The 25,391-nt window shown below is 44.1% G+C and overlaps 2 protein-coding genes across 5 annotated transcripts; one reads left to right on the top strand and one right to left on the bottom strand.

Moving 5' to 3' along the window:
- The first annotated feature begins 3,322 nt into the window (after nucleotides 1–3,322).
- On the top strand, nucleotides 3,323–8,419 carry SRSF5 (serine and arginine rich splicing factor 5). Of its 4 annotated transcripts, none has more exons than XM_065402602.1 (8): nucleotides 3,323–3,381; nucleotides 4,127–4,278; nucleotides 5,070–5,140; nucleotides 5,356–5,454; nucleotides 5,766–5,835; nucleotides 7,034–7,107; nucleotides 7,415–7,525; nucleotides 7,693–8,419. In XM_065402602.1, the coding sequence occupies exons 2-8, from the start codon at nucleotides 4,153–4,155 to the stop codon at nucleotides 7,940–7,942; spliced, it is 801 nt and encodes a 266-aa protein (XP_065258674.1). In that variant the 5' UTR covers nucleotides 3,323–3,381; nucleotides 4,127–4,152; the 3' UTR covers nucleotides 7,943–8,419. The 4 variants fall into 4 exon arrangements, with proteins under 4 accessions (XP_065258674.1, XP_065258672.1, XP_065258675.1 ...); XM_065402600.1 differs by having other exon boundaries at nucleotides 3,323–3,436; XM_065402601.1 differs by lacking the exon at nucleotides 3,323–3,381 and adding an exon at nucleotides 4,000–4,043.
- Nucleotides 8,420–12,996: 4,577 nt separating this feature from the next.
- SLC10A1 (solute carrier family 10 member 1) lies at nucleotides 12,997–22,211 on the bottom strand. Its single transcript, XM_065403311.1, has 5 exons — nucleotides 21,811–22,211; nucleotides 18,088–18,298; nucleotides 17,269–17,447; nucleotides 14,918–15,114; nucleotides 12,997–13,064 (listed from the first exon to the last, which is right to left on the bottom strand). Exons 1-5 carry the CDS (start codon nucleotides 22,209–22,211, stop codon nucleotides 12,997–12,999), a joined length of 1,056 nt encoding a protein of 351 aa, XP_065259383.1.
- Between the last annotated feature and the right edge of the window lie 3,180 nt (nucleotides 22,212–25,391).

Below are 25,391 nucleotides of genomic sequence, written 5' to 3'. Positions count from 1 at the left end.
ATAATGCTGTCCCAACAGTCCCTTTGCTTCCTTCTCCGATACCAAAAAGCATTATGTACCCCCAACTTCATCAAACTTGTAGTCCAACACAAAACCTTAACAGTGACCTCATATGCTTATCAACTGTCACACATTCCATGCCTTTGGGAAGTTATTCTCCATTAACGCTGCTGAGGTCACTATTATTATGGGTTGGGTTAAACCTAGTTATGCATTGGGTTAAACCTCATTGAAATTTGTGTGAATGAGCCTCCACTGAAGACAACTGTCAGAGACAAGTAAGGAACCAGGAGGTTGCCAAAGTAGCATGCACTAAGCAAGGTTGGCTTGTTTTTATGAAGTTGGGTGGTAGTTTTCATGCAGTTGCGCTCGCAGTTTTTTTTCCGCTTGTCTCTGGAGCTGCTCTCTTTTTTCTTAGACTATGCTCCCTATTAAGGTTTTGCCCTAGACAAGTTTGATTAAGCTCATGTTAGTTTCTCATTTGATCTCCACCTGGCAGCAAATTTCTCATCAAATTAAAATCTAGAAGTTTAGCTTGATGCACATTTTTTCTATGATGGCAAAAGAGTTATAAATGTTTTGTAGACAAACACTATCAATGTATATCTAACTTACCAGAAATCCACACAGGGAGTAGCAATGTGGATAAAGGACAAGTGCAGAGGGTTTTAGATTTCTTGCAGAATGAATAAAAAAATGGGAAATCCAGTAAAAAATTGCCAGGATTGATTCTTAAACATTTTTTGTATCAATTCGTTTTTCATCAAATATCATGAAAAATTCAAAGAGCGTGGAAAGGTTATATTCTGTGTTTTAATTTTTGCCATTTCAGTGAGACTTTTAAAACATGAACTTCATTATTGCTCTCACCAGTGGAGGTACACCAATGGTAACAACAGAGGAGTCTAGTACACAGAGGTTAGGGAAAAGAGACAAAATATGAATAGAGGAAAACAGGAATGCGGAAATAAAGGTATGGAGAAACAAAGAAAAAAGAGTAATGTGAAGAGACAGGAAAAAATGGAGTAACGAAGAAAAAAACACCACTCATTATTGAAGGGAATTCAAACACATTTCTGCTTCTGTTTCCAACACCATCAAAAAGCAGTGAGTTCTGCCTAACATGTCCATGGAGTCTTAGTTTTTACTCCTATCTTTCAAGGTTTATCCAAGAGTTAAAGGGCCCATCCCATCATGGCAGTCTCATATTTTAGCTTCTCACATCCCCTCAGCAAGAACCTGCTCCCCTCTCCCACAATTATTTCAGTCCAAATCAGAGGAAATGACTAAACTGCATTATTTTTCAGAGTAGCAGCGGTGTTAGTCTGTATCCGCAAAAATAACAGGAGTACTTGTGGCACCTTAGAGACTAACAAATTTATTAGAGCATAAGCTTTCGTGGGCTACAACCCACTTCTTCGGATGCATATAGAGTGAACCATATATTGAGGAGATATATATACACACCTATATATATATATATATATATATCTCCTCAATATATGGTTCACTCTATATGCATCCGAAGAAGTGGGTTGTAGCCCACGAAAGCTTATGCTCTAATAAATTTGTTAGTCTCTAAGGTGCCACAAGTACTCCTGTTATTTTTAGGTGTGTATATATATCTCCTCAATATATGGTTCACTCTATATGCATCCGAAGAAGTGGGTTGTAGCCCACGAAAGCTTATGCTCTAATAAATTTGTTAGTCTCTAAGGTGCCACAAGTACTCCTGTTATTTTTAGGTGTGTATATATATCTCCTCAATATATGGTTCACTCTATATGCATCCGAAGAAGTGGGTTGTAGCCCACGAAAGCTTATGCTCTAATAAATTTGTTAGTCTCTAAGGTGCCACAAGTACTCCTGTTATTTTTGCATTATTTTTGTAACTTCCAGATTTCTTCCACTTGTAGAAATCTTCCAGATTTCTTCTTGGACCCAGTAGGCCATTTGTTATCTTGACTGCAGTCTTCATCTGGAACCAAACTACAAAAAAATAACCCTAGGCCAAATTAATTTCTAAAATCAATGCAGCTAAACCAGGGCTGAAGTTGGCCTATGTCTTTACTTTGTCACTATTTGCTTGGTTCTGAATTAAGGTTAATTATTTAGATCTCTAGTCTATTTTTAATTTAGTGTTTTAATAGGCTGGTGGGCAAGAGCACACTGCTTTTCAGTTCCTGCAAGCCTTTGCTCACTCCTGTCGCTGTCCTGAACATGAGATGCTCAACAGAGGTGCAGTTCTTAATTTGTTATATCAGAAGATGAGATAGCAAAAAGGGTTAACAAAATATTGGGCTATTGGCGTAGCACCTTATTTCAGATTCAGTTACGCTGCTGTGCTAGGAAGCATGATGAAAACAGAGTTGTTTGTATTCCACCGCAGCCCCAAGATGGCTTCCCGGCTGATGCAATGTTTAACCCATTTTATTCCAGACTTTATTCTCTCAGGCCAGTTTTTTACAGCCTTTTCTCTCTCGCACAGACAGCTTCAAGTTACTGTTGATGTTTGTAAAGGATCTTGCGAAACAAACGCTCTTTTTAAAGAGCTGGCTGGTCCTGACTTTTGTATGCTAGAACAACGCTGGATTTGATGAGCTGGTCAGCGGCAGATTCAGGACCATGCTGCAATGAACAGACGTTGGTCCAATAAAAGATATGACCAGTCCCACCTCGCCCCCCTAATCTCTCTCCTCCGCCGGCAGCGGGGCCAGCCCGTAGGCAGGAAGTTTGGGAGCGGGGAAATGTCCCAAAGGGAGGGCGCACGGCAGCCTAAAGGTTTCCCCGCCCGCTAGGAAGCTGGAAAAGGGGGAGATTTTCGCCTGACTCGTGTGCCAAGCGTGCAGGGAAGCCCGGGCCCGCTTTACGGGGGTGCTACCGCGCTATGTATGCGGAGGCCGCGCTGGAATTGCTGGGCCCCCGCCAAGATCCAGGGGCCTCTCCCAGGCCAGCCCGCATGCTCCTCCAGACCCTGGAGTTAGTCGGTGTGACCCAGCAACTGCCGCGGGACCCGCGCAGGGCCGGCGGTGCAAATAAAGAAATGGGGGAACTGGATGTGCGCGGCCCGAGTTGCTCCCCACGGGCCTGGCGGCGCCCCACGGCTGTTCCGGGCCCAGCGCCTCAGCCCCCGGACTCACAGGCAGGGCCGCGCCGGGCCCGACTCGCGAGACTCAGGCCTGGACAAGCCCCGCCTACCCGGTGACCTAGATTCTCTCTGCCAAGAAGGACGCCACCCCCGCTCGCCTCTCCACCCATGGGGGAGCCGGAGATGGGTCACGTGGTGCCAACGTCACGTGCTAGCAGCCTCCATTTTGTGGCGCAGCTACGCAGTGGACTCACCAGTCGGGAGCTAGACGCCATAGAGGAAGGATCGAGCAAGTAGGTTACTGATTATCCTACTCGCGCACCCGTCTGGCCTCGGCACGCACCGCAGGTTGGTGAGGGGCTAGCGGGCCCCGCTACGGATAGGAGAGTGGGGAGTTGAGACTGGAAACTGCGTGGAACGGGGAAGCCCCAGGCGGGGAAGAGGCGCGCTACTGGGGAAGGCAGTCTCCGGTCTGGGGGAGTGAAGTGGGGGGGAGGGCATGGTGCTGTTGTCGCGTCCTCGCTGGTGCTTAAGTCCCACTGCTGGGAGGTGGGTGCCAATCTCAGGGCGGGGGTGCTGATCCTTGCTGTTCTTTTTGGGCGCGGCTCGGGCGGCCATTTTGTGGAATGGAAATGGCAGCGTCTACTGCTTTCTTCTCCAACTCCGGAGCTGTGCGCGCATGCGCGGGTCGCTGAGCTCCGCAGAAAAGTCACCAGGGGGTGGGGCGGGAGCGCGCATGGCTCGTTCCGATTGGTGTAGGGGAGGGGTGGTGTCTCACTTGGCTCTTTCCCATTGGGGCTGAGCGGGAGGGGCGGGGCTGGCTGGTCGGATGTTCTCGGACTTTCTAGACTGCGGCACAGGGCTGGCCTCTGCGGCTGCGCAGTGAGGGTGGGGTGGGCGTTGCGGCTCTTGAGGCGGGGCGCGGCGGGGGAGAGGTGGACAAAAGCTGACTGAGGTGGGGGTCATGGGGTGCCTGATCCCCGCACCCGCTGCAGTTCTGCCCTGGCGCGGCTAATGGTCTCCTTCTTTCTCTTACAGCTGATTTAATCGTGACTAACGACACCATGAGCGGCTGCCGCGTATTCATCGGGAGGCTGAACCCTGCAGCCAGGGAGAAGGACGTGGAGAGATTCTTCAAGGGATACGGACGCATCCGGGACATAGATCTGAAAAGGGGCTTCGGATTTGTGGTAAGAGCTGTTGCAGCAAAACTCCTCTCCCTGCAGAGGCTGCTCGTGCCTTCAGCAGCTTGTAATAATGTCTCTGAAATACACTGGATCTACCTGGTAGGTGAGAGTGAAATAGGCAGATTCATTGTTTGGATAAGGAGTGACCTAATTTAAGTCTCTGTTTGCTTTCCAGCAAGTAGTTGAAGCATATTTCTAGTCCAATAAAACGCATTTTTGCCGCCCCCCCTTTTTTTTTAATTGGGATGGCTGGAAGTTGGGGTATGGGTAACAGATTTTGCTTGTCTGATTAGAGTTTATGGTGCAATACAAATATGCTGGAATGCAGCCTGTAAGCTTCCACTTCCATTAATTTTTTTTGTCCAAAAAGTTAAGATTTTTACTAGTAATGCAATATGTGTAATAATTTTTGCTGTAGTTTGAATACATTTAAAGCACTACAGTGGTTCAGTGAAGATACCACCTATGCCAACTGCAGGGCTTCTGTCAGTGTAGGTAGTCCACCTCCCTAAAAGGTGGTAGGTCAGTCAGTCTCCTGTCAACCTAGCCCTGCCTACACTGTGTTTAAAGTTGGTTTGATTGCATGCTCAGAGATATGGATTTTTCACACCCCTCAGTGGTGTAGTTATACCAGCTTAATTTCCTAGTGTGGGCTAAGGCTTAGTTTCATAAACTGGAGACCTGCTTTTAATGCTTTCTTTTATAAGGCTGTAGTAGTCTCTTAACAACTAGGCAGATTACCGACATTTTTAGTTGAATGTCGGTATCAAAGATGGTGTTTTCTTATGAAATAGGAATTTGAGGATCCAAGGGATGCAGATGATGCAGTCTATGAACTGGATGGAAAGGAGCTCTGCAGTGAGAGGTAAATGTCTTGATGTTAGTAGCATCCAGTATGCTGCTTCATATGCAGCTTTAAAATAAAACTAGACAAGTAAATCAAACTGCTAAACTTCATAAATTCAGTTATACTCTTCATATAAAATATGAACATAAGTTCTCTTGTATTTCTCATTAATGAAAGCACACAAGCTTGTACCAAGGGGTACACAGGTGAAATGGAGTCGTGTTTTCTTTCAGGGTTACAATTGAACATGCACGGGCCCGTTCCAGAGGTGGCAGAGGCAGAGGGCGATACTCTGATCGCTTTAGTAGCCGCCGTCCACGTAATGACAGGAGGTATGTATAGTTGAATAGGCTTAATATATATGGTCCAGTTAAGTGTGTGTCATACCACCATCTGACTGATTTCTCCCTCACCCCACAGTCCCCCCAAATATTTGAATTGATATAGCAGTGCCAAAGGTAGTTATTACATGAAATAGGCATGTTGTGTCTTTTTATAGAAGGTTACTTTGCAGCGCTTATTTTAAATCAGAGTACCCGGTTTTAAACCTCAAGCTTTTTTCATTGGCCCTGCAAAACTTACTGAAATTCTAGTGTCCTTGACTTTAAATGCTGTAGATTAAACTAAATATTTTTCCACACAGAAATGCCCCACCTGTACGAACAGAAAACCGTCTGATAGTAGAGAATCTGTCTTCCCGAGTCAGCTGGCAGGTTTGTTAAAACATAATTGACTATTTTGATTTCATTTAATAGGTATGTAATGTAAAATATACTTTTTACTAAAAATATTTTAATATATTTAATTGGAAAATTATTATTAATGTAAGCTTAAATAACATAACTAAGGTATTTTCAGAACTAATGTAATATGTAAATATTCAATGTAAATATTTGAGGAAATTTATAAATATATATATATATATATTTTTTTCTTGTTCAAAATCAATTTTAACCACATATTAAACCCTTTATTTGCCAGCCTATCTGTGTCGTTGGCCTTATGACGAGGAGTGCCTGTGGGTTATCCTAATCGTTGTCTTGGTCACTCTTGGTTGGGCCTGGTTGACTTTTCCAGTCAGCTCCTACAATGTAGCAGTTGGCCACCTCTAGATCTGTGTTTGCTGGTCTAGACGTAATCGATGCACTTCCTTAAAGTGCCAGTTTGCAGCGATCCCAGAGAGTTAACGAGATCTGATCCTTAAATTGAGAGCTGTTCCTCCTGTAACGCTTCCGAATAAGAGGTCGTGGTCGAAAAGAGTTGAAAGATACGAAATTAGGTGGTCGGTCGTTGGAATCCTGATCGCAGTAAAGTGGTCCTTGGTAACTCCACAAGAGTAGAAAATGTCTGCATCCGTCAGTAGTCTGCTAATAGGGAGGGCTGTGCGATTAAAGGCTTCCATCGACTGGGTAGTGTTCTTCAAATGGGTGGCGAAGAGCCAGTCGGGCATATATCATGACGGTATCTTCGATCGCTTAATGCAGTTTGCTGCTTGGCTAGCCTAGGGAAATTTTAATGAAGGTAAAGTAAACTATATTTTTATGACATATGGGGCACAAAATAACTGGTGTATTGTAAACATTCTGTATAAACATAAGGCTTATTCTATTGCAGTCTCTTTTTACACTTCAAAAATATGTAGGTAATATGCACTCAGTTCCATATATAGACTAATACTTTCTTTAATGTTAAAATTATCAGCATTTTGCTTAAAGCAATGTGCTATTTTCATTTATTTCGTGCCCTGATGTAGATAATTCAATAATTCAATTTTGATAGAATACAAGTATGGCAAGTGCCATGTTTGTAATTTATCTAACATCTTCTCTTTCAGTAGTCATGTTCTTACCTTTTTTATATATGTAAACATTAGTTCTGTTTCTTTGAATAACAAATTTGGTCTTGTGTTAGGATCTCAAAGACTTCATGAGACAAGCTGGGGAAGTAACCTTTGCAGATGCACACAGGCCTAAGCTAAATGAAGGGTAAGTATCTGAAACTTCTCTCAAACTTGTTGAACATTCATTACTAGATTCAGATATTTCTAAATACTGAATCTAGTTTCAGCACTCTTAATGGGTGCCCACTGCTTGAGTTGAAACATAGCCCCATGGGATGTCAGTAAAAAGGCAAATGAATGCTATTTGAGGGAGAAAATATTAATTCACAGTTCAGTTACTGACATGAATGAGTCAACCAATCTTGTAGCAAAACTTTAAAATCTGTCACATGGGCTAGGTAATTCCTGGCACATAATGTGAATCATGTTGGTTTTTTCCCTTCTTTTTAAAGGGTGGTTGAGTTTGCCTCTTACAGTGACTTAAAGAATGCTATTGAAAAGCTCTCTGGCAAAGAAATCAATGGAAGGAAAATTAAACTAATTGAAGGCAGCAAAAGACACAGGTATGAGTTTTTAAACCTCCAAATGATGCTGAAGTACAGGCTAAAATAGAATTTGAAATTTCCTTGTGAACACTCATATCTGCTTGATAAAGCACTCAGAATTTTATATTGCTTATTGTACTATATCAGTACTTAATGGCTAACATCGGTTTGTATAACTTCATTAGTAGGTCCAGAAGCAGGTCTCGTTCCCGTAGCAGGAGCTCATCCAGGTCTCGCAGCCGTTCTCGTTCCCGAAGCCGCAAGTCTTACACCAGGTCCAGGAGTAGGAGCCGTAGCAAGTCTCGTTCAGTTAGTAGATCTCCAATGCCTGAGAAGAGCCAGAAACGAGGTTCTTCTAGTAGATCAAAATCTCCAGCATCTGTGGATCGGCAGAGGTCTCGGTCAAGGTCCAGATCTGTTGACAGTGGAAATTGAACTATAAAAGTAACTTGCCTGGGGGCCTTTTTTAAACCATACTTGCTATAACTTGTGGTAAGTATGTGATTTTTCTGTGGGGGAGGGACAACTTTGTAGATATGGACCACCGCGGGGTATGAATTAAATGTATTAAATGTCTTTTGATAATCTTTTTCTTGCTCATATTTTTGTGGATGTCAAGTGTATAGTTTGTGTATTTGGGCAGAGCTCTTTATAACTAAAGCTAATTTCAATTTTTTTGTACTCAAAAAAAGAAATCATCTGAACGTTTTAGTTCCCAGTGTATTCAAACATGTGAATGATAATTCAAGATTAGTTTAATGTCTTCAATTAAACTAATAGCTTTAGACATTTAAGAGCTCTACATATGTGCTGTACATAAAGCTTTATATCAGAGGGTTTTTTGTGCTTCCAACAATTGTTTCAGTTGAGTCAGCAAAATAGATTATGCTGCTCAAGATTGATAATAAAACCTTTAATTTTAAAAACTGTCTCGTTTTCATTTAAAATGACTCTTCACTCAACACTTGAACCCAAAACATCTATATGTTGCTCAGGTCTCCTAATGACACAGCTCATTTAACAAAAGGAATTCATTTTGTCTCATGGTTGGGAGCTTATGGTGGTGATATTGTGTAGCTCCCATGTCTTAGGGTAGAAGTAGAAACAAGGAGACTCATAATAAGGAAATGTTGTTTTTGTCCTTTGGCTAACTCTTGATAGTGCATATCTTCAAGGAACAGGTGGTCATGAGTAAGCACAATTAAATGGATATGAAGAAAGGAAGTCAAGTGTGACTATAACAATGTTGAGACTCATTAGAATAGGGATAGATTAGACCCAAAAAAAATATTGCCTCTATATAAATCCATGGTATGCCAACATCTAATAGTGCGACAAAATGATTAGGGAAGATGTCAGAGCTTTTCAATTTTGACAGATGACTTCAGGGGGAATGTGACAGGTCTATAAAATCGCGACTGGTGTGGAAGTTTGTGGTGTTCCTTATAACACAACCCTTAGGGCTCACCAAATGAGATTAATAGCAGGTTTAAAACAAAAGGAAGTATTTCTTCATAAACACACCGTGTGGAACTCTGCCAGAAGATGATGTGAAGGCCAAGACTAACGGGGCTCAAAAAAAAACTAGATCAGTTCCTCTTCAGATAGGTCCCTCAATAGCTATTAGCCAGGATGGGCAGGGATTGTAGCCTCTGCCAGAAGCTGGGAATGGGCAATTGGGTGGATCCACTTGATATGATAACCTCTTCTGCTCATTACCTCTGAGGCACCTGGCATTGGCCACTGTTGGAAGACAGGATACTGGGCTTGATGAGCCTTTAGTCTGACCCAGTATGGCTGTTCTTATAAGCCACCCTGCCTCTCTTTCATGTCATGCGTTGCCTACGTATACATGGAACCTTATCACTGAAAGCTGTCTGCCTTTTATGTTCAGAGAGGTAGGGGATTGAGAAACCAGTGATGATAAAAGTTGGGTGTAAAATGGACTCTTACTCTTTTCAAGCTGCAAAGGTAACAGGAAAAGGCCATTAAGAATGCAAGCTTGAACTTGATAAGAGGAAACAACACTTAAAAGGTGGGTACTTGTAGCTACATATAGTTTATTTCTCTGCATTATTTACATGCCCCAGTACTTAAAAAGCTAGTAGGAAACATGAGCAGTTCTTGGGGTAATGGGGCCATGTTTTAGGATAGGGAGGTGGAGCTCACTGAGGAATTGAGTGGTATTGATCAGAAAGTGGGAGCCTCTTTCAGAGCACTATAGATTTCATAAAACCAAAGATTGGTGTTAGCTGACATGAAATCGAGGCAATATTTCATTATTTTGGTTAGGGCCTCAGCAGTAGCAGAGCACTTCAGCATGCCCTAGAAAGCTATAGTAACTTAACAACTGTTTGCCAAGTAGGCTGAGGTCTGCTTTAAACTCAAGTGATTTGTGAATTTGTTTTCTAACAATTATCAGAGTGCCCAATACTAGAAATAATGATCCATAACTAGCTGCCATCTCTTGGGGTTCAGTCATAATATAGGACATTCTGGGGAAATATGTTCTGGTAAATGGTTGTATGCAACTTGTCCTAACTGCTCAATTGCATGTAATGGAGGCTCTATACTACTAACCAGCTCCAGTTGTAGGCTCTGGATCAGAGTTCTGTCATTGTTACCATTGCCATTTTGTGTCCACAGGTCAGCGACAGTTCTAGGTGGTCACAGATTTGTTGCAGATAAGATTCCGGTCTGTGAAAAAACAGGACTTGCCATATGCTTTAAAAGAAGTGATACCTTAAGTACACTTAGTTCTTGTTGCACGGAGTTGCATACTTGGCACTGAAAATGCTGTCCCTTTAAATTATCAATTAAAGTGAGGCAGACTTTTTCTACCTTGTTTTGTTTGTTTTTTTGGGGTATAAGTGTATCCATGTGCAGTTTCTTCCAAGGGTAGTATTACCAATTCAGTATTGTTGCAAGTCTTGCAACATATTGTTGGCTTTAGAGTCTCTTAGCAGGTGTCTAATTTAAAATCTTTATTAAGGCAAACACTCAGCAAGTAGCAGTCAGTTACAAATGGGAAGCTCAGTTGCATGACCTCATGTAGTGCTGGAAGCAACATACAATACAGGTTTAACCTACCTTTGTTACATAAACTTCTCATGCATCTGTATTAGTTTCTCATTTCCATGTTAACTTTCTTCCTCTCAGTACAAGTTTAGTGTTAGTTCAAACTGGCCTTCTAGCTTTTGTCATTTTTCTTGGTCTTGCAAACATGATTACACTGCAATTTCTTACACATACATAGTTTGACTTATGCTTACACTGTTATGTTAACAGACTCTTAAAATCTACAGCAGGCTTCTGCTCACAAAGTATATGTGGTGTTTTATAAGGGTTTTCCTGACTCCGATTCTGTTTTTTATGAAGCTTATTTCTTCACTAATATGGCTGCTGTTTAATGTGAGTGGAGTTAAAGACCCAGCTGGTTACAGTCAGGCTGCTCCCAGTGAAGACAGTAAATGCTGTTTCCAAGCAGGGCTGGCTCCAGGCACCAGCTTGTCAAGCAGGTGCTTGGGGCGGCCACTTCGGAGAGGGGTGGCACGTCCAGCTGTTCGGCGGCAATTCGGCGGACGGTCCCTCACTCCTGCTCGGAGCGAAGGACCTCCCGCCGAATTGCCGCCACAGATCGCGATTGCGGCTTTTTTTTTTTTTTTTTTTTTTTTTTGGGCTGCTTGGGGCGGCCAAAACCCTGAACCGGCCCTGTTTCCAAGGGGCTGAAATCAGTCTGCCCTCAAGGAAAGATGGTGGCCCACCATGAGTCGTCATGTAGGAGCCAAGTAGAGGACAGGAGAATGTGGAGGGAATTGTGGTGCTGAAAAACTGGTCTTTGAAAAAAAGACACCACATGATTTTAAGGCAATCCCATGTGCTTTTGGGGGGGGGGGGGGCGGCTCTGATGAGTTTTGAATGGTGGGGGTTGGCAGAGTTGCAGTGAAATCTTTAAACTCTGCATCCCAGGATATTTCAGCTATTAAAGGGACATTAACCATATGCAGTTGCTGCATTTCGGAAAGCTTTATCCAGTAGTGTGAGGGATAATGGTCTTTGGAATGCAAGTGAGACAGCCGTTGAATAAATGGTCAGTGGCTGAAGATAACTTGCTTCTAAAGAGCTTTATGACCATGATGGGTACCAGCATAATAGAAGTCAGTGGAAAGGCTCTGATTTACTTCAATGAGGACTGAACCAGGCACTGTGTGCAAAAAGAGTTCTCATCCTTTGCATCACCAAGGACTATTGGCCTCTTGCCAGGCACCTAAGACATCTAGTTTACATAATGTATCGAAACTACAGCAAGTGTAAGTCAAAAGTTTGTGGCTTTATTGAATGGTGGGTTCTTTTAATATGCTCAATATTCTTAAATTATTTTACTTTGAGGTACAGTGAACCACTGGTCTGAGCACAAAACTGGGAGCCTGGAGCTTCTGAGTTCTAATGCTGCCTTGTTACTGACTGTGTGGCCTTGTGGCTTAGTTAATGTTGATATGATGCTTTCAAAATGTTCAGTATTATGTCAGATGCTGGAGTGTTCCTACAAAGCTAGGCACTTTGGGACAGGTGGTCTTGTCCTTGGGCAGACCAGTCCAGCAGTTAGGGTACTAGCTTAGGATGAGGCAGACCCAGGTTCAGTTTCTTGCTCTGCCCCTGATGTGTGATTTTGGGAAAGTCACTTCGCCTCTGTGTGCATCAGTTCCCCGTTTATAAGATGTGGATAATAGCCCTTAAGTGTATGAGGCAGTCAGACACTAGGGTCAGCCTTAGAAGTATCTTAGAAACCTCCCCATGTTAAATTATAGAAACCATAAGGTTGGCTGCAGGTCACGTTTTGGGGCTCCAGTGCCTATGGTTTGGGGATCTTGCATGTACAAAACTGCTGGGGTGAAGAGGAGTGCCTGTGATTGATAGTAAAGGACTCCTAAACTGTACATTTGGTCACATTTCATTTGTCGATCCCGTGTTGAGAAAATTCCAGGCTAGCTTTTAGATGTCAATTAGAGAAATTAGCTTGAACTTCTGAAAGGCTTTTGCCTCTCTCACAAAACTATGTGCACAGAAAAACAACTCAAATGAATGGGTCTGGCTCCATTAATGGTAGCAACCACTAATAAGCTATGTCATGCTGTTGGTTCCAAGGTCTCTGGCACAGAGCTCATGGGAAACTCGGAGAGAGCTCACTGGGATGGACTGCACCATTTCTTCATCAGCCAAAATATGAATGTTTTGGAGATGACCAAAAATTGGTTAGTCCAATGAGTCTCAAACTATAGCCTGTGGCACTTGGTGCCCTTTCTGGAGAACATCCAATGGGGGGGAGGGGACAGTGGGCCTGTGGGAGGGTCTGCTCACCCCTTTCTTTTAAAATCAACGTTGGTGCACATTTCATGCAAAACTGCTGGAGTTCAGCAAACTGGGTGCAGAAGCTATAACCTGGAGCACTGGTGGGTGTATCTGAGGTGTGGTGCTTCTGTAGTATCCACCTATTTTGCTGGTGTTTCTGTTTCTTGTGCAATATCATCCACAGCTGTATAGATCATTTTTGCTGTATCTAAAGAAGAGGTGGGGGGGAAAAAAAGTCATAAGACCACATTGTCCAACCCCTATCACTGGAAGGTGATGCTGAAAGAAGCCCAAGGGACAGAGCTGTGCAAAATAAAGGTGGCAAGCCCCATTCCCCCCCCCCCCCCCAACCAAAAAAACCCTGCAGCTATTTTGTTTCAAGTCATTTCATGAATCAGACTGATTTGCAAGGAATTTTTAGAAGAGTCCATTTAACAGTAAGTGGAAAATGTCACTTTTGTATATGTTTCCAGTGCACACTGCTTTTCTATCAGCAAACTAACTCCATTTACAAAATATGACAAACCACCACTACTGCACTCCAAGGTGCAAATCAACCTCTGCTCTGCCTCCCAAAGTAGGTGGAGCCAGCTGGCTAGGGCAGGGGCAGGACTAAGATGGCTGCTAGATGTTCTGCTTGAGTGGCTCTCCCAAGTAGTCCCTCCTTGTAAGGCTCAATGGGTTTTGAAGCTGTTCCCCAGCTGAACCCCAGAGGGAGAGCTGCAGTGGTACTGTACTGGAACAGCTATCCTTATTGCCATGAAACTGGCCTACAGCATTTTTATTTTTTAAATCACAAAGGCATTTGCTGAATTTGCTTACACACTCCAACCAGTCTCCCCTCTCAGCTGCAATACTTTTCTGCAACCTCACCAAAACGCAATCCACTCATTTGGATTAAGCATTGTTCACTTCCTGTCCTAAACTTGTATATTGGTCCAGAAGAGCACCATCTGGCAGAGGTAAGTGAATTCATGTTCATTAAGAACTTCAATGGTGCAATCAACTTATTTTTGTAGGCCACTGTGATGGGGTAAGATGGTCCCATCCTGTGCTAGAAAGGGTTAAAGGCCAGACTTGGACTCAGGTAGCCACACTTGCTGCCTCTACAAAACTAAACTATTTGAGAGATGCAGAGCCAGCGTGCAATGGCTGGCAATTACAACACTGGTAGAGTCTGGCTGAACAGATGATTCCTTTGTTCTGTATCTTTTGAGACTTTGTTTTTGAAAGATTCCTTTTCCTGGAAGGGGCTGGATGCTTTGAGGGCACTTGGCTGGAGGGCTGGCTGATACTATGGCTGGAATAGGCATAGTATGTATGGGGGAAACTGAGACAGAGCAATCCTAGGACCATGTGCCACAAAGGGGTGCACTCAAGAGTTGCATGCTGTCACAGTGACCTGACAGTTGTCAGATGGTAATGAGTATGATGTTACTGGCCAGGGCTGGGTAACAAAATATGAAGGTGAAAAGCTGCTCATACTACAGAGCTTCGAGTCTTAGAGCCTCTAATTTCTATTCTCTGCAGAAATTTCACCTAGCATTTACCTTCTAATGACATGACTTATGTAACTTGCATAATGGGGTGACCCTTTCTCACCCCTCACTCAACAACGGGTAGTGATACCCAAGCTGCATCAGCTGCTGTCTACCTCATATTCCTCTGTTTCAAATGGACTTGATACTTGTCTCCTTTGAGTTGTGTCAATACAGATTCCCTGCTTTTGGGATGTGCCTGCGCACTGAAGCACAGGACTCTCTGGAAAGCTGTGACTATTGGTGGGTTGCACAGTCAGTACCTCACACTACTAAACTTTTGATATCAAAAGTTGTGGCCCCTAGTATCCTCAATTCCCTATGCAGTATCATCTGGAGAGGCTATTCTTCACTTCTAGCTGTTTAGTTTTTCTGTGTGCTGTTATACAGCAACTGAGTTCCACCCCAGAGAGAGCAGCATTTCTGTGATGGGGGGCAGTGATACCAGTGTATGGTTTATACACTACTTTGAGATGAAAAGCCTGTAGGAACAGGAGAGAGGTTTTAGTTATACTACACTTGCCGTTTGGTTTCTTTAGCTTTTCATGAACCCTGAAGGCCAGTATCAGGAGAAAGCCCTCTCCAAGCTGGAATACCATGTATAGGAAAGGGAAGAAGAAAAGGGGTCCAATGACATCAGGGGCAAAGGCCACTTTGAGGATGGTAGAGCAGAGCTGCACATTCTGGCAACCAGTCTCCATGCAGACTGTCCGCCTGCATCTGTACAGGAAAGAGTTAAACACAGGCGTGAATTGCAGAACTGCAGACAGGGTGCCCAGCTGTTTATGCGTTTGACCCTGGTAAAAAAACTGCAATAGGAGCAGTGCTGAGAATTCGAATGAGATGCTTTGTTCAGCACTCCTTTGGGAGTGTGCAACGATAGGTAGTGACAGAGGTGGGGTGCATGGGTGGAAATCCTGCCTAGTCATGATTGGCAGTCATGAATCTGGGGTTCTCCAGGAGCTGCTGCCACCACAAGGGGGAAAAAATCTGGTTCAAAAGTGAGGAGAGAGAGTTGCCAGGGAAAGGTAAGGGGAGGTTTGTGTGTGTTAGGAGGGTTATCTTGGCTGGGTTACCCATGGGCTCAAGGCATGATAAAGGATGATTCAGTTGTGTAGTGGAGTCCCAACTTTGAATCTGTGCTGGGGTCTTCAGCTGAATATTGTTATGCCCTTTGTGGTGTGAGGCAGTTATCAAAATAGGAAAAATTGTTTGAGTTTTGTCAGTCCTGTCAGCACGCACTAACCCTTTTCTCCATCACTTTCTACTTGGGAGTTCTCCTGACTTTTCTCTTTCATATTTCATTGTCAGTAACAGTAACAGAATTCTGAAATGAACAGGTCTGTAGTGACCAAAAGTCAAACCATTTATCAGCTTGTTCAGAGGCCTGTGTGAAACAACTTGGTGGGTCTTCAGATGTCCATTTGACAGTATTGCCTCTGCCATTGGTTCCACTTTTGTCAGACCCAAGACGGCCAAAGAATGATTTGGTCCATGAGACTCTACTCATCTCTCATCCCAGTAAGGATTGAGGTACGTGGGCTAGGGACAATACAGAGGCAATGTTCCCTCTAATTTTTTACATCCACGTGCGGAATTAATTTTGTTATGTGCAACAATAAGGCGGTGATGTGTGGTGAAGGTGGGGCCAAGGGGTTTGGAGTGTGGGAGGGGTCTCAGGGATGGGGCAGAGGGTTGGAGTGCAGGGGGGGTGAGGGCTCTGGCTGGGGGTGTGGGCTCTGGGGTGGGGCTGGGGATGAGGGGTTTGGGGTGCAGGCTGCCCCAGGGCTGCGGCGGGGAGAGAGGACTCCCCCCAGCCCTCTCTTGCTGCAGCAGCCCGGGGCTGGGGGGGAACGCCTCTCCCTGCCTGGGCAACTCCAGGGCCGGGGGAGAGGCATCTCTCCCCGCCTGCGTGGCCCTTGATAGCCTGCTGCGCTGCCGCGCAGCTTAGAGGGAACTTGGTACAGAGGTAGCTTGCACTGTCCCTGCCTGTATTCATATGTGTCCTGTAGTTAAACAACAACTGTCAATCTCCAGGGTTGCTGGAGGCTGACAGCTCACGACCCCCCATGGAATAACCTTGTGACCCCCTGAGGGGTCCCAACCCCCAGTTTGAGAACTCCTGTTCTAGGCTGATCGCCAGAAAGGAAGGACATATCTCGTAGGCTCCAGCCCGGGAGCAGCTGGAACCCCAGACCATGGAAGCCAGAGGCACTGAGATCTAGGCAGATGCCTGGATACCTGCGGATGCCCAAGGGAGGCCGGAGCTTCTGGAATCTGCACGCTGAGGAACCGGGAGACCTGAAAGATGTCTAGACCACAGCATCGGGGAATATGGTAGGAAGTAGCCCAGGGGAACTAGACAGTGGACTGGTTATCAAACTGGATCTTGAGCCAGTGTGTTTCGGTCAGATCCCCGCTGACTCTGAGGAAATCACACTTGCCACTGTCAGGGCCCTGGGCTGGGACCCAGTGGAGCCTGGAGGTCCCAGGTCCCCCTATCCCGGCTGCCACCCACCCTTAGGTGGCTGCCTATTCCCCCAACTGGCCACTAGACCACTCAGCCCTGCTGAGGAGGGCAGCCATATTGATTCTGGCCATTGGGCCACACAACCCCACTGAGGAGGGGGTTCTATTGACTCTGGCCATTAGGACATATTGCCCTGACATCAAGGACAACTATATTGACTCTGGCTACTAAGCCATACTGCCCTGCCGACAAGAGTGAGCATATTGACTCTGGCCCTTGGGCCATACAGCCCTGAGGCTAAGGGCAGGAAGGCAGACTTACTGCGGGGCCATGATGGCCTTGCCCCTCTCCCCAAAGGGGGACGGGGTGTAATTGCCCCGCTACAGAGATGTAGAGGGACCTACCTGTCATTGAGATTGAAAAATGAAGATAGCATGTAGCCAAGCAGGAAACCAATAAAAGGCATCAAGGCAGACGTTCCCAGTAGGGGTGGTGAGAAGGTGATCAAAATACTGTTTCCAACACTTGTCACAAACAGAGCGATTATTGGAACAGATGATACAAGCAACACAATCATCCCTGCCTGAAATAAAAGTGGATCAGGAGTTGGGAAAGACAAGACAAAAATCCCCATTAAAATTAGCCAAGATGTTTGTAAGTAGCTGTCCCATTGTCGGTTAGAATGATACCTTCCTACTTGTAATAATATAGCACCTTCATTTCAAAGCACTTAAGAGACTCTATTGGAACCCCTTTACTCACAGTTAGAACACAGGCACTGCTGAGACGGAATATGGTTGCTGTTTTTTCTAGGCATAAGTAGATGCTGGTGATCTGTCCCAGTCGCTTCTGGATGATTGCCACAAAGCCCTAGTTAGTGGCTTTGAAGCTTTCCTCTTGTCCTGTGTTGGCAGGCATCTGAGCTCTCCGCACAATAGGAGAACATTTTGTGCAAGGCTATGGATTGGTTAGAGAGTGTTATCCAGTGGTTAGAGCAGGGAACTGGGAGTAAGTACTCTTGGGTCCTGTCCTCAGCTCTTTCACTGGTTTGTGGCATGACCTAGAAGAAGCTACTTAACCCTTCTGTGCTTCAGTTTTCCCATCTGTAAATCAGGGGTACAGATACTAATTACCTCATAGGCAACTAGTGAGATGAAATGTTTGTAAATTGCTTCGAAGCCCTTAGGGAAAGGTGATTACCACAAAATAATGCCATTTCTTACCTTGATGATGAGGCGAGCATACTGTGGCTTCTTCTCATTCAGGAAGATCCCAATTGTGCAGGGAATGAGCATCATGGCCAAGGAGATGACTATTCCCTTGTAAGGTACTTTGCCCTCTAGGTTGCCCTGGTACAGCCCTCTTGAGTAAAGATACAGTAGAAGAGGCATCAGCCCAAGTGCCAGGAGCGTTGAGCATGTGGTCATCACAATGCTGAGATGAAGGGAGAAAGTAATAGCAGTGGAATAAAATTCTTTGTTGGAATATTCTTCTCTTTATCTAACTTGGATACATCCATCCATCTACAATTTCAGCTCACTTTTCCCATTTCTCCCCTTTCCCTCACAGAGGTTTCAGCATTACCAGCTGGTGAAAGGACCTACAGGAATGGAAGTAAGGGAAAACTGAGTAGTTAAAGGACAGTTCTATTTTAGGCTCAAAAAGTAGTCATAAGTATGCATCTTGGTTCATAGAAATTGCCATACTGCATCAGACCTATGGTCCAGCTAGTCTAGTATCCTATCTCCAGCAGTGGCTGGTACCAGTTGCTTTAAAGGAAAGTGCAAGAAACTGCACAACAGGCAATTATGGAATAACCTGCCCATAGGGAAAATTTCTTCTCAACTCCCATTAGTTAGAAGTTGGTTTTCCCCTGAAACATAAGGGTTTATATCTTCAAAGCTCTTGGGTTGGTTTGTTTCTAAATACTTCCTATTATAACTCTGGATGTTCTTGTTATCCGTGTACATAAAGTGCAAAAGTTCAGAAGCTATGCAGAGAAATCTAAGTTCAGCTGTCTTTCCCTTGCTGTTGTTTCCACTCTTTAATCTTGGACAAGGGCCATTGGACTGAGGCAATGCTAGTCTAATTTTTTGGGGAGCTTATCTTTTTCTATTTGGGGTAGACCCTTAAGACTTGCTTGATTTACATGGAACGGCAGGAGGTCTCTTAAGAGTACTAATAACTGGAATAGTGAAGGGGTGAGAAATGTAGGCATTGCCACGCTGGAACAAAACAATGGTCCATTTACGCCAGTATTCTGCCCTCAACAGTGGCTTATGTTGGTCACTTCCAAAAAAGGTATAAAACCCCATTATGCACCTGATGATGCAACAGCAGTGATGTAGTGCTAAACCGTACAGTGCAGGAGCCCTGCAGAAATTCCCTCAAGTTGGTAATTCTATCGCGTGTGTGAGAGTCTCCAAAATCCATTTTGCATGTGATGTCATCGTAAGATAAAGCAGCCATTTTTGAAACCTAAAATTTTACTGGTAAATTTTATCTAATTGAAAATCGGTGCAACGGTAATTGTGAGACTTCACACATTAGTAATAAATACACATTGTTCTAATATAAAACACGTGTAGCTCAGCTCCTCTGTCAAACTTTAAACTAAGTAGCAAGGCACAGGGAAAGCAATTAGTCAAAGAGCTCATCGGCAGAACATGTAAAATACTCTTTATAAAACATTCTCTGCAAAATTCAAATAAAGTATTTAAGATGCCAGAAGAATATTTTACATTGGTCTTGAATTTTACTCAGATTTCACATCCACTTATGAAATTTATCGCATAACTTTTTAGAAGAAAGGTAGATTGGATCTACTGCATATGATGGTAGCTGGGAAAGAAGTGTGACTCTCAACTTGAAAACTTGGTGTGTTTTAAGGGGATTCAGACTATAATGCTATCTTAAAAATAAACAAAAATGCTGAGGAGAGAAGTGCCATCTACTGCCTCTCCTTAATTTGTAGTATTTTTCTGCTTATTCTATGAAGCGTTTCACTGTTTTCAAAAGACCTTCACAGGATATATTCCCCATTGGTGACTTGCCTTCTGAATTTCCGACCCTCTCCTATTATTACTTTTCCTAAGGAGATGATTTAGAAGCATCATGAAATATTTGATCAGTATTTTGCCATTTGGTGGTCTTGCATGGTAGTCACATGGGAATATCTATGCTGAGTGGATTCTAAATCACGGTGCACAAAAAGGTCTGCTAGAAAGTCTTGTCATTTTGATGAGTTCATTGATAAAGATGCACTATGGGATACTTTGCTTAATAGCAGAGAGCTAATAGGGAGAAATGCCACTTTTCCTTAGTTAATTTCAGCAATTGCTCATAAGCCTCTGTGGCATGTGAATTTATGCTGAATTGGCTGAATTTTCAGAAGGGTCTCAGCCATGGCCAGGAGTCATCATTGTGTTACTCCAGATTAAAGTTGGTGTAACTCTACTTAAACTAAATGAATGGAGTTACACCACTATAAAAGGGGAGTTAATGCAATGGGGGATCAAGCCCCAAATCTTTATATCTGAACCTACAGTTTTGCCCATAGACAAACTTGCAACTTTTGAGCACATATAGCTTTTGCTTTTCTGCATTCACAAATTATGTGAGTGGGCACCAAATGTAAACAAGGTTGTCACAAATATGCAGCCCACTCTTGAAAATGTGGTCTCTGTGTCACAGGACCAAACACAAGGATCCATATTGCCATGCAATAAAAATAAAATGCACCACAACAAAAAGCACTATTAAAACAACCAACTAACTAATCAAAAGTCCCATGGTAGATCCTTATTTTATGTCAACCAGTTGAATTTGTTAATGAAAGGCTGAGAGAACAGGGACCACTCCTATTTGGCTTTAATTTATCATCATATTTTCATCATGCTTAGATAGACCTTTGTCTCCCTAATCTATTGATTTAATTACCCAGTCAATTTGTAAGTGGTCACAACATCTTCCATTGGGTTGAATTTTGGGTTGAAGAGATTTAACTCACATCAAGTTCTTTGAAATGTAGCTTGTAGTCCAATGCTGGGCTGAGTAACAAGACTGATGAGCATGCCACAGGGAAGGTATTGAAATCAATTCTTCTTATGGCACCAACAAAAGCACACAATTTGTCTTCCTCTGTTGAGTGTTTCTTTCCTCCTAAAGCTATAATCTGTGCAGGTTTCTAATTCCTGGGTCCTAACTGCAAGACCGGTGGAAACTCTCCCTAGTTCTCTGTCTACCCCCACATTGCTCCTTACCTTCCGTGCTGGCTTGAGCCTCACCCTGGTTTCCTGGGAGGGTGTTATGTCCTCTGCCCACTTCACTCCTCCCTGCGGGCTGGCTCTCCGCTTCCTGCTGGTTCCTAGAGTAGCAGCACCAAGAGTAGCTGCTGTGGGTTCTGGCAGGAGGGCTCAGCAGGCAGAACAGGACCCAGCTGCTGGCTGGGCTCCCTTCCACCCTACTCTGCTCCTTCTCTCCCTCCTTCCTGCTGGTTTGAGGCTTCCCCAGTGCCAAGAGTAGCTGCTGTGGGTTCTGGCAGGAGGGGAACGAGAGGGAACATGGGTGGCTGGGCTAAATTTGAGTGGTGTTTCAACTTGGCACCTCAGGTCACACCACCACTGAAATTTGGCTTGGCCACTGCTCTGGCTGGCATTATGGAGGGGTAGCCAGGTCAAATCTTAGTGGTGGTGTGACCCCAAGTTCTGGAGTGCAGCTCTATTCTAGATTTTAGGTGCCAGAGCGCTGCTCCGGACCAATAGTGACTAAGCAGCATTTAGCACCATGCTGATGAGTACTCTAACAATACTTTGGGTACAATACCACATTTCTTCCTGCCTGAAGCATTAGAATGGAGAGCGCTAATAAGTTAGACTGTAGACCAGTCTCCCAACTGAAATGGCCTGGCTAGTGACAATGGTGAGGTTGTACTGAGCTCTCCTTACCTCAGGTTCATATCTCCTTTTGATGCCAGACTAAAAATGTTTGAGAGGTTTCCACCTGGACAGCAGCCACAGATGAGCACAGCCAGAGACTCAATAGGTCCCAAATGGAAGAGCTTGCCCAGGGCAAACGCGGTCAGAGGCATTATGCCATACTGAGCCACCACAGCAATGGCCACCCCTTTAGGTTTCCAGAAGTGAGTCTTGATCTTGGAGAGCTGCATGGTGCACCCCAGTGACACCATGACAATGCTGAGGACAGCAATGAGGATTCCAGTCAGTGCTTGGTCAGTGGCCCGTTGGTGAAACGTGAAAGGCAGTGTAAAGTTGGGCAAGGAGGCATTCTCAGTATGCTCTGGGTTCCAGGATTCTGGGCTTCCATAGGCTCCTCTGGTGGTGTTCATTGTTGCTATGAGCTTAGCCATCCCTTCTTCCTGGTGTGGTTGGCAAAGTGAGGAAGGAAGCCAGTTCAAAAGCCTGAAACAATGCAAATCCAGTGCAAGTAAACATCACATCCAACACTCCCCCTTCCTGCAGTCAGTAACTTCTCTTCTTCAGGCCAGAGCTCTTATCATCTAGTACTGAGTGCAGCTGAAGGCTATTTTGTCAAGGATCATATGTTTAATAGTTTGCACCTTTCTGCCCAAGGAATTCAAAGCACTCTCCTTATTTTTAGGACTAAAATAACCCCTCTAATATCCACATTGATGGCTGGCTAATATTTCATGCACGACACAATTTCAGCCTCTGTCTCATGGCTATCAATGAATAGCCATGAAACAGAGCCAATTGATTTCAAGAATAAAAACCTTCCTCTATTTTCTAGCTTTCCAAGACTTCCAACTGGATGCCTTGACTCCTCTCTAGCTTCCTTAGCCTTTCCCACACTATGAGAACAAAGGCACAGTCAACGAAAATAAAAGGCAGCTAATTTAAAACTGATAAAATGAAATAGCTTGTAGAACTCATTGCCACAAGATGCTACTGAGGCCAAGAGCTTAGCAGGATTCAAAATAGTTCGGCGTTTATATACCCAGTGAGAACATCCCCAGTGATATTAGAAAGAATTCATTTTTTTCCCTCTAGGGCTACATCTACGCTATGAGCTAGATGTGTGATTCCTCTGCTCGCGTACACATGCTAGCTCTCATTGAACTAGCGTGAGTATAAATAGCTGCATAACTGTGGTAGCATAGGCACAGCTTAGCCATGCCATGTGCATATCCACAGGGGTCTGGCACATTTGTACTCGGCATAGCTAAGCTGTACCTCTGCTGCTACCCATACTACAGTGGCTACACTGTTATTTATACTCACACTAGCTCTCTTCAATCTAGCTTGAGTATGTGTACATGAGCAGGGGACTCGTACCCCCTACCGCACAGTATAGCCAAAGCCTAAGAAGGGTTATAAACCCTCATTCTTCAGGGCTAAGCCCACCTCTGACTCATGGGAGTTTGGAAGAAGCTTTTCCTGTGGACAGGTTATTCCAGTAGGTGCTGTCTTGTGCCTTACTCTGAAGCACCTGTTGCTGATCACAGTCAGAGCAGGATACTGGACTGGGTAGACTCTGATCTGGTAGGGCAATTCCTCTGTTACGTTTACAAGCACAAATTAATTGAGCTTCACAATGTTCCAAAATAGCATTCCCATCTTAGAGATGGGGAAACAGACACAGAGAGGCTACCTGATTCATCCAAGGAGGGAAAAACCCCAGGTTTCTTGGTCTTGTTAAAGCATGGGACAGACAGCCATGTTTCCTGTCATACCCGCAGCTGCTAGCAGCACACGTCAATGGGAGCTGCACAGGGGGACATAAGGAGGAAGTGGGGCGAGCGTGGTGTTCTTTAAAGAAACTATTTCACAAGTTAAAATGACTCTTCTGATCCCCCAGTAAGTCTTTGCCATTCTAACCATGTATCAGGAGGACACATTTCATTCCATATGCCAGACTTGGGAACCGGATTTACTGGTGCCCAACCTTCTTCTGGGCTCCCTATTCGCCACTCCCCTATACACACACACACAAATAAATATGGTGCAAGCTATCTGGAGACTCCCATTAGGATCAGACCTGGTGTCTGCAAAAACACACCATTCCTAGACACATTAAAGTACAGAGTGGAAATTAATTAATTTACCATTACCCCTTAGACTGCTGCTTCAGAAGGTGGATATTGTCTTTGCACTTTTCAAAGGGTTTGCATGCTACTTGATAATCCATTCCTGGCTGAGTTCTCCAAGCAATAAAACTCAGAAGGCCATTTAGCCATTATGATTCAAGAAAATCCTTTCCCCATCTGGCAAAGCCTGGTCCTGTTCTTGCAGAGTGTGGTAGTAGCTCCTAGAAGAGCAAGACTGGAATCTTCTGGATGGGGATGTGTTCCAGAGGCAGCCTGTGCAGGTTGGATCTTTTTCTCCTAGGTACAGGGTTGTGGAATGGATTTTCACCACACTGCTTTCTCTGTGAACCCTTCCCCCTTGCTGGAGAAACTCTACAGCTCTAATTTGTCAGCTGCAGTAATTTATTCATTGCTTCTATTCATAGAATAGCCCAATTGCTCTGGAAACGTGATTGAAAGCTGGAAGGAATGTAGGAGCCTTTCTTTCCTGTTTCTCTCTCTAGTGTTGATTTGAAAATGCCTCTAATAGGCAGGATGTCACAAGGGTAGGAAGGAGTAGCTGGAGCAGTGACAACTTTTGAGTGTTGCATAGGCATCCCCAATCAGGTTAGGAGAAGGAGCTATAGCTAAGGTAGTATTTAATGAGAATATTCACTAATGGTTGGCATAGGGATGCCTGGGTTCTTTCCCTGTCTTGTCCACTGACTTGCAATGTGGCCTCAAGAAAGTTAATTGACGTTTTTGTTGCAGCACTTCTCACACTCGTGGATAATCCCCACCCTGATAAAATGGAGATAATACTATCCGCCCTGCAGAGGGCATTGCGAAGCTTCATTTTTATGAAGTGCTTTGAGACCTGCAGGTGAATGGTGTGATCTAATATGAAGGTAGATCTTTGTCTCCAGAAAAAGGGGCTATGCAAAGTTGTGCATTTTGGATGTATTTTTATTTGGGGGGGGGAGGGAGGGCATGGTTTGAAGGGCTGTATGAGTAATAAATAAACACAATCAAGGTAGCACGTGTGCAAGGGCATTAGAAATCTATAGGGAATTTTGTGGTAAAATCCACAGCAATTTCTCTTCCCTTCCCCCATTTCCTTTTCTCCAAATATCCACAGAATTTCTGGGTAGTTGTTTGCTTTCTATTGTATTTGTCTCTGCTCTTCTATTTTAATACTGAAAACTGTCATAAGATGCAAGGAGGGTCAAATAAAAGCATTTGGTCACTTATTCAGTGTCACTGCATTTGCTGCCCAAAGAATATCCCAAGCGCAGCTGCAGGAGTTCAACATTTAAAAATTGACAACACTGTAAATATTTCTCTCCATCTCCATCTTTAGGAGTGTAGCAACTGTCTGAACTGTCCTAAATAGTAACAATTAAAAAATACTTATAGGGGCTTGTGCTTAAAAAATTTCTACTGGCTGGAAAGCAATTCTCTATAGTTAAAATGGGAAACACC

Source organism: Emys orbicularis, chromosome 4 (assembly GCF_028017835.1).
Source record: "Emys orbicularis isolate rEmyOrb1 chromosome 4, rEmyOrb1.hap1, whole genome shotgun sequence".
NCBI classification, from domain to species: Eukaryota; Metazoa; Chordata; order Testudines; family Emydidae; genus Emys; species Emys orbicularis.
The sequence above is the reverse complement of the archived record's forward strand: the minus strand, read 5'-3'. Positions and strand labels throughout refer to the sequence as shown.

Excerpts from the sequence above, each read along its gene's own strand:
- SRSF5 (XM_065402602.1), top strand. The coding sequence starts at position 4,153 with ATGAGCGGCTGCCGCGTATTCATCGGGAGGCTGAACCCTGCAGCCAGG. Across the intron at positions 5,141-5,355 it reads AAGGAGCTCTGCAGTGAGAG|GGTTACAATTGAACATGCAC; the intron begins GTAAATGTCTTG and ends GTTTTCTTTCAG. Across the intron at positions 5,455-5,765 it reads CGTCCACGTAATGACAGGAG|AAATGCCCCACCTGTACGAA; the intron begins GTATGTATAGTT and ends TTTTCCACACAG.
- SLC10A1 (XM_065403311.1), bottom strand. The coding sequence starts at position 22,211 with ATGAACACCACCAGAGGAGCCTATGGAAGCCCAGAATCCTGGAACCCA. Across the intron at positions 18,299-21,810 it reads AAAGGAGATATGAACCTGAG|CATTGTGATGACCACATGCT; the intron begins GTAAGGAGAGCT and ends CCTTCATCTCAG. Across the intron at positions 17,448-18,087 it reads ATGCTCGCCTCATCATCAAG|GCAGGGATGATTGTGTTGCT; the intron begins GTAAGAAATGGC and ends CTTTTATTTCAG.